This window comes from Wasmannia auropunctata, unplaced genomic scaffold (genome assembly GCF_000956235.1).
Source record: "Wasmannia auropunctata unplaced genomic scaffold, wasmannia.A_1.0 LD335989.1, whole genome shotgun sequence".
Lineage (NCBI taxonomy): Eukaryota > Metazoa > Arthropoda > Insecta > Hymenoptera > Formicidae > Wasmannia > Wasmannia auropunctata.
The window spans coordinates 412,854-424,778 of record NW_012026901.1 but is presented as its reverse complement, the minus strand read 5'-3'; the positions used below and the strand labels follow the sequence as shown (position 1 = coordinate 424,778).

Here is an 11,925-nt window from a genome sequence, read left to right as displayed (position 1 = left end):
GATTTAAACTTATTAAACTTATTAAAAAGAGATTTATCATTTTCACAAAGAAATTATTTATTGTTAAAGTCTCATTATATTAAAAAAGAAAAATCTTGTTCAAAAATCTTTTTCTTTCTACAAGATTTTTCTTTCAAAAACATTAGGAATAACTCAGAAATTGTCAAGAAGAATAATGCTGCAGTATATCATAAATGATTTATGGCTCTTTTTTTCTGTTACTGGTCTGTTACATCCGTATTTAGGAGTAGAATTGATGTTGATTAATGATTCTGATTATTTATTATTTATTTTCGTTCATTTCTCGTGACACAGATTTCACACGACCATTTTATAACGTATTATATAATAACAATATCTGTTGTGCAGGTATCAGATTGCACGCGCATGTAGCATTTTTATCATTCTTCCCTTAAATCAACTGTTACAAATTTAATTATCAATCGCGCGACGTCGAATCATTTTTATTTTTCCATATCTACACTTTTATTTCCTCGAAAACGCTTCGAAATTGTCCAATCGAACCGAATCGATATATATATAGAACGATGACCTGATTCACACCGTAGGCCCGCGCAACGCCTGCCTCCTCGTACACCTCGCGACCTAATTTTGCGAAAGGCCTTTCAGAGACGTCGACATTTAGCTAAGTACATATCATTCCCGCGTGCGTATGTGTGACGCGGTCTACATGTACATACGTGCAACCGCGCGCCGCCAGGGATGCATCATTAAAGCGGTTAGATGGAATGAAGGCGTAGGCCGATTTCCGAGGATGGTGCATTTCAGCTACGTTGCACGTTGCACGCCTATTAACCCCCTGAGCGATATCACGGGGTCAAATCTCGATGCGAGTTCGATTGAGCACGCGTTAAACTTCATTCCTTACTGAAGAGGATTATCATGTCTCGCTATTACAGATACTCGTACTATAAGTAGTTAAACTAAAGTAGTTTAATTAAATATTATTGCGGCACGCGCGAAAATGTATACAATACTATGACAACTGCAGAAGCAAAGAGAGAAAATAATAAAATTTATATATGTATACATATGTAATATATATTATATATTATATAAATATAAAAATATAATATAAATATTTTATATAAATTATGTAAATTATTTATATAACAGAGAGAATGTATATAACTCAGAAAATTATTATTTTTACTGAAAATTCAAAATAAGAATTGCAACAATTTTCCGCGATATACTATATATATATAATTTTACTTGTAATATTATAAATAGTAATAGCTATTATATATAGAATTTATAATAAATAGATATTATGTGCACTTTCGAAATAAAATATATACTTTCTAGAAATTGAAATGTAGAAATGAAATTGGCTTCCAATACTTTCTACGACTATTTTATTCTTCTCTCTAACAGTCTTTTCGACAGAGCACAATAATGTCTGGCTGTTGAGAGAGAGAATAATGCGTACAGTTCCGTCGAAACATTCCATGGAGATCTATAGCGTGTGTCTCTGTGGCGGCAACTCGATATGCAACATCTGTATCAATCTCATCTTCTCGCGAATCACGTTCCCAATAATAGACGCGACTAGGAAGAAGAAACGATTCGTTTCAGTTAGTTGTGGACGACAGAATTACGTATCATAGAAGGACGAAATGGAATTTATTAAGAATCGAGTAGTATTCTTTCTGCGTACATATAAAAAAATATTGGAAAGTTATTTTTTTATAGTACAAGTCTTCAGATTAATTTCGAAAATTCAAGTTCCTTTGCCACTTTTAGTAATTTTAATAATTAAATTACAATTTTTTAAATATCTTTTTAATTTAAATAAATGTTCTTTTTTAAATAACACTATGCAATTAATTATTTTGACATTAAAAAGTTATTGGGTCGTAAAACATTTACTGGAAAATTGTAATTTGCCAGAAAATTATAAATTAAATACCAAAATTGATGAAATATCGTGAAAATTATTTGCCCATTTTACCTCGTTTATGATAAAAGAATTATAATATTAATATACTCGATTCATTCTCTCTCATTAATATTTCCATTAAGGGTATTCCCTCCGTTACAATCAGGTCTTATCGCATCTGACATTCGGACAAAGCCTCGTGTTAGTTATCTGGAGGGTTGAACCTCGACACGACGTGGATGACGTGTCAAATTTGCGGTACCATTTGTTCATTGGCCTGTACAATGGGGAACTCGACGACAGTAATAACCAAGTAGCTATTCATCTCTCAAACATTCTTGACAAAATCTCCCACCAAAAATCGTCGAATATATGTTGGTTACTTATACATATACGAGTATACATTAGTAGTTACGTATTCTTATTATAATGTATATATGTATAAGTAACACACACATATACAAAAGTATAATATAAAAAAGTAAAAAATTATATTCAAAGAAATTCCATTACGCATTATTAATATACACTCTTATCTCTGCAATATATTATACATTACATATTCTTTTCTCATTGTTGAGGAAAAAAATCAATTCCAGCAATCTGAAAGGGTCATTTGCCAGTTTCGGGTACTCTGTTGTACGTTTAATAGCTGGTCATCTGCCTGTCCGTCCGTCAGGTAGTGAGAAATGAAAACCGATGTAATTGCCAAAGCCGACACAGTCGCATAGTGTGGATGAAAATGGAGTGACGGACAGAGAATCTTCATAAAGTTCAGCGAAAGCATCTCTTTGCCGCCGAGCAAAATTTCGCCGGACAATTCCCACGATGATGGAATTCTGCCGTCATAATTACACAAGTCCATCATTATGCGATTATATCCTGGCGCGGAGTTCACGTGGAAAAACGCGAAGTTTAACAGGATATTGTGTCAAAGAATGTAATTTGAGCGGGTCGATTTTTCGATTCACTATAGTGATTATGGTTTAATTGAGTCATTATTATCCGTCCGTTATCGTGTTATTTGTGACCAAAGACACACTTACATTTTTTAGCATGAAATACATACAGCGTAGTGCGCAAAGAGGGAAAGAGAGAAAGAGAGAGAGAGAAAGAGAGAGAGAGAGAGAGAGAGAGAGAGAGAGAGAGAAAATTAGAAAAATAATTATACTTGAAAAATTTAAAATAGAATTATTTCAAATTTCATTTTTATAATAAGTTATATTTTTATATAATTTTTGAAACTATCATACACAAATAGCATATATTAGATAATATTGAAAAATATTAATATATAGAGAATATCTTGTAGTTTCTCAAGAATTGCAGAAATATTATAATTTACCAAATTAAGAAAATATCATCAAACATTTTCATTTGTTATTTGCAGAAATTTTAATTATAATAGTGTTATTTAATTATATTAGTGTTAACTTAAATTTCGCTAATATAAGAAAATATTATAATTGATTAAGAGCATATGTTCTATGTTTTATACATTTTACATTCATTTCTTTAACTTTATTTAATATTTATTTAAATATAGAATATGCTATTTCTTTATCACATTCACAAATTTCGCACACCTAGAAGTTTCACTTTTCTTCCAAAAAAGTGAAATTCCATTTTTATTCGTTGAAGAGATTGCGATAGCATATCATTGTCCATCGCTGATACACTTGTCGTTCCTACCCACTTTAAAAAGATGAGGAAGAAAATTGGACCACAAGAGCGTTAAAGATATTTCCCCGGAGACACCCAGGTAACGAGCGACATATTAAGACACAGCTTTAGCTTGCAAGATTACGCGATGCGAAATAGGGTCGCGATTGTCTTGCATCTCCGATTGTCCCGTGCGCGCGTGCACATGCACAGGGTGATAAGTAATAGAGAAACGCGAATACGTCGCGCTGATACATATATCTTAATTTTCAAATATCCTGCAGAGAATGATACTTGTGAGATTTTTCACTTAAAATTTTAGTATTTAATACTAGAAAAGGTACAGATATTTGTACGTTTTTGTGAATCATTATATACAGTAAGTAATAAAGCACAAAACATAAGATGAGATAAATAATTTTCCAAAGTCACAGAGAACTTAAATAAATCTACGTTTTTAAAATGTAAATACATAAAATAAATCCACATTTTTTATATATAGGTATATACTTGAACCTCGATAATTCGAATCTCAAGAAAAGAGCTGTAAAAATCTTCGAGTTATAGAAGTTTCGATTTATCAAAGTTTGAGTAAAAGAGAGTTGATATGAAAATTCGACTTACGGAAACTTTGTACGAGAGTTCATAATTTTCCGATTATAATCGTTTTTAAAGGAAAAAATTCGAGTGGTTTTCGAGTTAAAGAGGCTCAAGTTATCGAGATTCGACTGTATTTACAAAATTCTCATCTCTGGTCTTAAAATAATTTTTTAACATACATATACATATGTAAATTCATTTTAATATACACGTGCTAATATTCTACATATTAAAAAGTTTATGATCTAAAAACAAAGAGAGGACCTAAAAATGATATTTTCTCTTTGCTCATACGTTACGTTTACATTTAAACTTTAACATAACTGATGTACAGCTCATCATCGAGGATTGGCTCTGAAATTTGTCGGTAAAGCACTTATACTCTTTTGCTAAAACCACCCTGTATGTACAGGCGCTTCTTATATCTTGATAGACGAGCGCATTGATTGCACGAAAGCGCTGAGCATCGACCAACCAACCTAAATCTGCCTCAGTACGTCCGAGCACGCGAACCCTTCAGCCTTCTGTCCGGACGGACACCCTTCCTTCCATTCCTGTATTATCTAAACAACAACTGCCCCGTCCTCTCTGCTTCCCGGATGTAACCCCCGAGTGAAGTTCGCTCTATCTGCGGTTTTCGAAGTCCCGTTGCACATCCGGAAGAGTACTTAAGGATTCAGGATTTCTATGCGAACTGACGAAACTTTTAAGTCTCAATTACTGAACTACCAAAAGCTCGAGCTAACAATTTATTTTTTTCAGAAATATTTGTTGTAATTTTATCCCGTAACTGCTCATCAAAAGTGAGATTAAATACACACGTGTAAAGGAAAGTTAAGAAATATATAAATATACAAAAATACCGAAACATTACACGTTTTTATAAATTATTTTGCAAAAGCGTTATTTAAAAAGTTTATATATATTTTTTCATTGAATGTTTCAATTAAATCCTGATAAATACATTTTACCGAATTTTCAATTTAAGTGACAAATGTATCTACGTTTCATAGATACTATATTTTCTGCGTACAATAATAATTATCTACCCCTGAAAAGAGAGCTTTTTCACGTCGGGAGAAACTTTCTCACGGAACACTGACTGACGAGATTAAATGGCCAGTGCGTGTTAATAGCTTGTGGAAAAATTTCCGTATATATGATGATGTTCGCTCGTAGTGCGATTATCGCAGTTGTGCGCTGCGATAACAACGCTCGATGGCACGTTGTGCAAGGTAATTATATCAGAAATTGGGTAGGCCGGCTTTTAATGGCTTTTGCAGGAAAGCTCTCGGGAGAAACTCGAGAAAAAACACGATAATATGAGAGAGACAGACAATCATTTTTCATTCAATCTCATTGAATTCATCGATTAACGCTTTACAAAATTTAAATTTTGCAAATCAAATACATTGATTTAACTGTGTTATATTTTTAAATTTATTATAATTAATTTGTAAATGCGGAATAAATTAAAGATTAAAACGATGCAAGCAAATTATTCGATAATTTTGAAGTTATTTTATTTTCTCCCCCAACTTGATGTGTAGTGCCGCGCCATGCCTAATTTATCAGATTTTTCACTCTAAAGAAAAATTTGCATTTATTAAGAAATTTTTCGCTGCAGATTTAATGTAGCAAAATCATTTATTTTAAATACAGAATTTATTCTAAAAAAAATTACGATACAATTCATTGTATTTCTACTGATATTATGATTAATAAATTATTCATATCAATACATTTTTAATATTGTTTAATAAATAATTATGATTCTTTATATTCTATTCACACTAATTCGTTCATATTTTGATTATAATTATATTCATCAACATTCACTAATTAATATGCTAAATTAGAGGGATTTAACTCTCTAACAAATCAAGTCATAAATGATAAAATACAACAATGAATTGAATCATGTGCCTCGAAAATTAAATAAAACCATAAAGTGCTGTGATTTTAATCATAAAATACAATATCTGCGTTTAGCTAGAATGTTTATTTTGCAACTGTTGGAAGTTTTCTTCGCTGAGAAAGAAATATTCCTCTAGATCTAAAAGTATAATCCAATCGGCGCAAAGCGCTTACTAAGCGCTGACTTCTGTTGAACGCGGCCAATGATTGAATTGCTTTTTTAACTTTAAAATTTCTAAATTGTGAAATCAAAATCATTAAACTAGAAACAAATGAAAAGAAAAAGAACGAAATCAATTATAAAAGAGAGAAATTATAATTTCTATATTGTGAAATCAAAATCATTAAACTAGAAACAAATAGTAAAGAAAGAGAAAGAAATTAATTACAAAAGAGAGAAATTAATTATAGAAATTAATGATCTAATATTGCATTTATATATAATTGCGAGTAATCAACAATCAATTAAACTTCGCCAAATTGCAGAACGGATAGGATTGTTTATACAAACCTACGTGACTAAAGGTTGAGAGTTATATATGTAATTGAATCTCATTAACATAACGAGGGACTTCTATAGAAAAATATAAAATTGGCTATCGAGCTAAAACCATCATTATATAATATTAGAACAATGTACGTCGGTGAATATAGTTTACATTTTGCAGTGGTAATTATGTAAACAGCATTACTCTTGTTGGATTTGTATTAAAATTTACCAATTCAACGCGTGCAATGGAAACGAAATATGTTAATACTCATGCTTCACACTCCACCGATAAATCTACGTTACACAGCGCGAATATTAAATACATAAATTACAGATACAATAATTCTGTTGGAAATTTTTCCGTCAAAGGAATGGCAGGATTATTCCATGAAAGATTGCGATATTTCCATTGTCCAATATAAATCCTATTTTAAGTTTTGTTTCATATGAGATAAATTAAAATTTATTGACAGCTTTATTTATTAAAATTATCTATTAAAATTATAATTATAAAAAATTAAATTTTGTAAAAAGTATTACGACGTAATGTGGCTATTTTTGTGTTTCAGGCACTTCGATACGACAGCAAACAAAAAGTTGGCGAGCCGAACATAAAGCTGCGAGAACACTCGGTATAATTATGGGGGCATTTCTTCTCTGTTGGCTGCCGTTCTTCATCTGGTAAGCATCAATTGCGCAAAAATTCGATGGCTCAATTTTTTTAAAGAGAATTCTTTATGATTTTATCGGGAAAGAATTCATTGAAAGATTTCCAAATAATTCATTAAAATTTTATTCTATTAAGAGAAGTTTCTCGATGGAAAAATAGAAGAAAGTTAAAGATCATTATGCTAATGAAATCTGAAATAAAAAGCAAATCTTTGATTTAAATTTTCATTTTAGATTCTCGTTAATCTAAAGAAAAAATTAGAATTCAATTTAAACGTTTTTGAATTAAAAATTTTTAAGTATTGATTTTCTTATATCAAGTTAATAGTAAATCTAAAGTATTTTTCTTACTAATTAGTCTTTTCAAATTTATTAAAAAGTCAATAAATTAGAAGTTGTTTGTAAAAAATTTATTTAAACTTTATTAACCTTTTCAACCTGTATATATACTGAATAAATAAATCTTTAATGTCAACGAATTCCTTTAAAAGAAAGAACGTAGTGAAGCGCCAGATCTCATCGAAAATAGTTTTAATGGAAATTCACTTGGCGATTTTGCTTTGTAGAAATCTTGCCATGGGATTTATGTATCGAATTGTTGTTAAGAGCAAAGAGAGAAGGAGAGAGAAAGGGAGAGAGAGAGAGAGAGAGACAGAGAGAGGAGCTTTGCTGATGCCGAATATCTAAAGTTAGCGGTGGAAGAGACGGTCTCGTCCGCCCCATGTTTTATTAATGCAAGCTCGGAAAGTGCATCTCTATGGAGTTTGCCGAGGGCTTACCCTACTCTCTCCGCAAGCTTGCTCGCAGTTTGACTATTTGCTTGACTAAGCGTCGCGACCGTAGCGGAATATGAAGACATCTCTTAGATAGACTCGAGGGATGAAAAAAAAAACTTGGTCTCCGAAGTTTTGTTTCCGAGTCAAAATTAAAAATGGATAATGCAAAACATACGGGAGACTGCAGACACCACGGATCCGTGCGGAATTTGTCTCTAGGAAATTTGTTTCCCTGAGGGGGTGCAAATCCCTTTAGGCACGCAATAATTATACGTGATGTGGTCACTTACCACTTAGATGAGTTTATCCCTGAAGGTGTGGATTTTGCACAGAATAAAACGATGCTTTAGAATTACGTACCTGGAAAATAACAAGAATAGAAGAGATGCGTTAGTTTGAAAAGAGAATGAGTAAAAGCACATTAATTTTAAATGACTACGGAAAATTCGTCGTTTGCAGACTAGCTTTTTAGAATTGCCATTAAAGTTACATTGAATTAAAAAAGGTTTAATGAAGCATTTTATAGACGGACAACCAATTTAATGTGTAGCATTAAGACAATAAAATAAAACGGTATATGATATCGGCTTTATATGCAGTTATATAAAGATATTAATTATAAAATTTTGCCGCACCTTAAAATACAATTTTAAGGTGCGGCAAAATTTTATAATTAATATCTTTATATAACTGCATATAAAGCCGATATCATATACGGTTTTATTTTATTGTCTTAATGCTACACATTAAATTGGTTCTCGTTGAATGCGTATAAGTAACAGCCTGGTAATAGAATTCACGAAAATTTCGTTAAACAGCGAATGATGACGATGAATAAATACGTCCGAATGAAATTCCACCGGAAAATGAGCTCTCTATGGAAATAGAGCGAAGCAATGCAGATATATGGTGCAACGGAACACCTCGATTTTGCAACTCGGTTTTTATTCATGCAAATGCACAAAGCGCATCACTCTACTGACCTAAAAGCTCGCGTTAGTTTCCTAGTTCGGCCATTTTCCGAATCGCGTTATCGACTTTTGTACAATCGGCTCTCCTTTAACGTATGAATAATTCGACTGGTTTTTTTTTTTAGAGAATGTCCGGACATCAGTAAGTCTTTAATTCTGCTTTTAACGTTTATTCAAATGTCTTTGTCTCGAATCTCGTTAAAATCTGGTAATACTTTTCTATATTTTTATATTTTATTAAGCGTTCGAAATTATTTTTCTTTCTTCATGTGACATATGTTTCGCGAGGCGCACGCGACAGAAATAACAATAGAGATATATTGGAAAACAATACAGAGCGGGATAAATCCGTAGGAACGGATGTGTAGTTGTACAGAAGAGATCAACTGCGTTTTCAAAGTCCAATTTGTTTGATTGATATCGGTGGCTTTATAATTTTCGTCAAACGGAGATAACTGTGACCACAAATCCATGTCGATCCATTTAATATCGCGCTATATCGGTATCGCGATCGATACTTCGTGCATTAATAATGACATGACTATGTGGTCGAAAATACGGTCGCACACATGTTACGTTTTTACCATTATTTCGATTTATCTAGAATATTCAATCAATCAGACAATATTTCGGTGACATTAATCTTCTTAGAATAAATTGCTCCTCCTTAGGAAAAATTCTGCGCACAGAATCTTTGAAATTAAAATACATAACTTAAAAATTATTTATTTTGCATATCTTATTAATTTAATTTTCGAATAAATAAGAAATAACTACGTTAAACTACAAGTATCATTTTCCTTAATTTAGACTAGTAACTGATGCGATAACTCTGCAAATTCCCGGAACATAATTTATAATAGTTTCCGTTTAATACAGATATGTGTACCTTTAGATATTTACTTCGTTAAACAAAATTCCTAGAATTTGTATGTTGTAATATTTTTGCAAGTGTAATGACATCTCTAAATCGAAGGAAATTTCGAATTTTGTTGCGAAATTGTGGGTGTTACGTGTACGGAATTCAGGAAGACATGAATCTTATTTTCACGTCGATTTTCACCCACGCGGGAAAGGCAATATTGAAATATTGATTTGAAATCTACGCATAATGCAGTAGATGCATCTGTATGCGAAGTACTCCGCGCAGATGCCTGTAGAAAAATACACGAGGCGCACGTAGAGAAAACTCATTTTCCCCGATGTAGTTTTGGCGTGGAACAAATGCCATAAATATCCGAACGTTATATCTGTATTCGCACCTTCGAGATACGCGGCTAACGCCGCACTGAGGTGTATCCTTATCGGAAATTATAGCGCACCGTATTTGGCCGATCTATTCTCTTGACCTTTTCCCTACAGATTTACAGCCTCTTACTGTCTCGATTATTAATGTTACCACGGTATTCCCAAAACGCTTTCTTCTTTGCGGAAAGATCGTCTTTAACGATTTAGGTTATTACGAGGGTTATTACATTATTTATGATATTGCATTTCTTGGATAAAAGTAAGAAACTGACATCTATATAAGAAAATTTCTATCTACATTTTTAGTTCAATTACTCATATTTTACTTTTTCAAAAGTATGTATTAAATCACACACATATTCTGGTTTCTTGAAATGTAATTCTATAAATTCAATTTTTAAATATGTGTATATGTAAGAAATCGTAGTCTCTTTTTAACTTCTTTTATGCGTATTTATATAATTAAAAATCTTGGAAATTTTTAAAAATATATATTTAACAATTAATTTAATTGATAGAAGGCCATGCGGCCATAGCTTGATGCTTCTAATATTTCTATGTAAATTTATATACATATTCTAGTTTCACGAATTACGTGCCGTTACTTCCTGACTGAAGTAATATTTTTTGCAGCAAATAATTCTTTATTTTGCGTCGTTGGAGGATTTTATTAGATGCCGGTGAGCATCAGTATTTATTAAATGGATTAATTATCAATTTAATAATCGTGATAATACTGTTCTGTTTCAAGCAAAGAGCTGTGTTGAATCCGGAAGTAACGGCACGCAGTTCGTGAAACTAGAATATGTACATAAATTCACATAGAAATATTAGGAGCACCAAAATCCTGCTGTGGCCTTCTATGAATTTAATTTGTGTTACATACAGGCAATCGGGATATACCATGGTATATTGATATATTAATAATTAATTTATTCGATTAGCTTCGACAGAAAAAAGTGAGCTCTTTTTGTTTATTATTCTTCAGGTATCTGACGACGTCATTGTGCGGCGAGGCCTGTTATTGCCCGGACACGGTGGTATCGGTGCTTTTCTGGATAGGTTACTTCAACAGCGCCCTGAATCCACTCATCTATGCGTATTTCAACCGCGACTTTCGTGACGCCTTCAAGGATACCCTAAAGAGCGCCTTGCCCTGCTGCGCCGGCTGCTGGAAGACACCCTCGCAATTCGTGTAGTTCGATACAACTTCAAACAATTCGTCTCTTTCCCCCCTCCTGAAAGGCGAGATTCCCCTTTTTTTCTCGACGAATTTTCAGCCAAAACGAAATGAATAGAGCCGCTTCGTTTCAGCGATTTTTGACGCCAATCGACGCTATTCGCAATTGACCCTTATTGCTCGGATATATTGACTTCACACATCGCTTTTCCGTTATCCGGTTAACTTGATGCGTAGTGCACGATGTTCATCATTACGTTGATTGTCAATCGTCACCTGTGAAATACGCATCTAAGCGTAAATTGCGTTCTTTGCATCTAAGAATGTGTAATAATTTCAATATATTATGTATTGTGTCATTTTCAAATAATATTCTAAATAATTTTAAACAAAAAGAAAATAAAACACGCGCAACAAACAGGATTAGAAATTTTCAATCTGAAAAAATATTTTAAAATAGTTTTTAACATAGATGGTTTTTTAAATATATATGTGAAAATTTATGATTT

The 11,925-nt window shown here is 32.4% G+C and overlaps 1 protein-coding gene across 7 annotated transcripts in view; it reads left to right on the top strand.

Moving 5' to 3' along the window:
* Window positions 1–11,925, top strand: part of LOC105454032 (octopamine receptor beta-3R-like) — a 31,298-nt gene extending 19,373 nt beyond the window's left edge. For all 7 annotated transcript variants that reach the window (XM_011696362.1, XM_011696361.1, XM_011696357.1 and 4 more), the window contains 2 exons: window positions 7,142–7,253; window positions 11,225–11,925. In XM_011696362.1, the coding sequence (XP_011694664.1) occupies window positions 7,142–7,253; window positions 11,225–11,435 (323 nt within the window). In that variant the 3' untranslated portion in view covers window positions 11,436–11,925. The remainder of the gene's footprint in view (window positions 1–7,141; window positions 7,254–11,224) is intronic.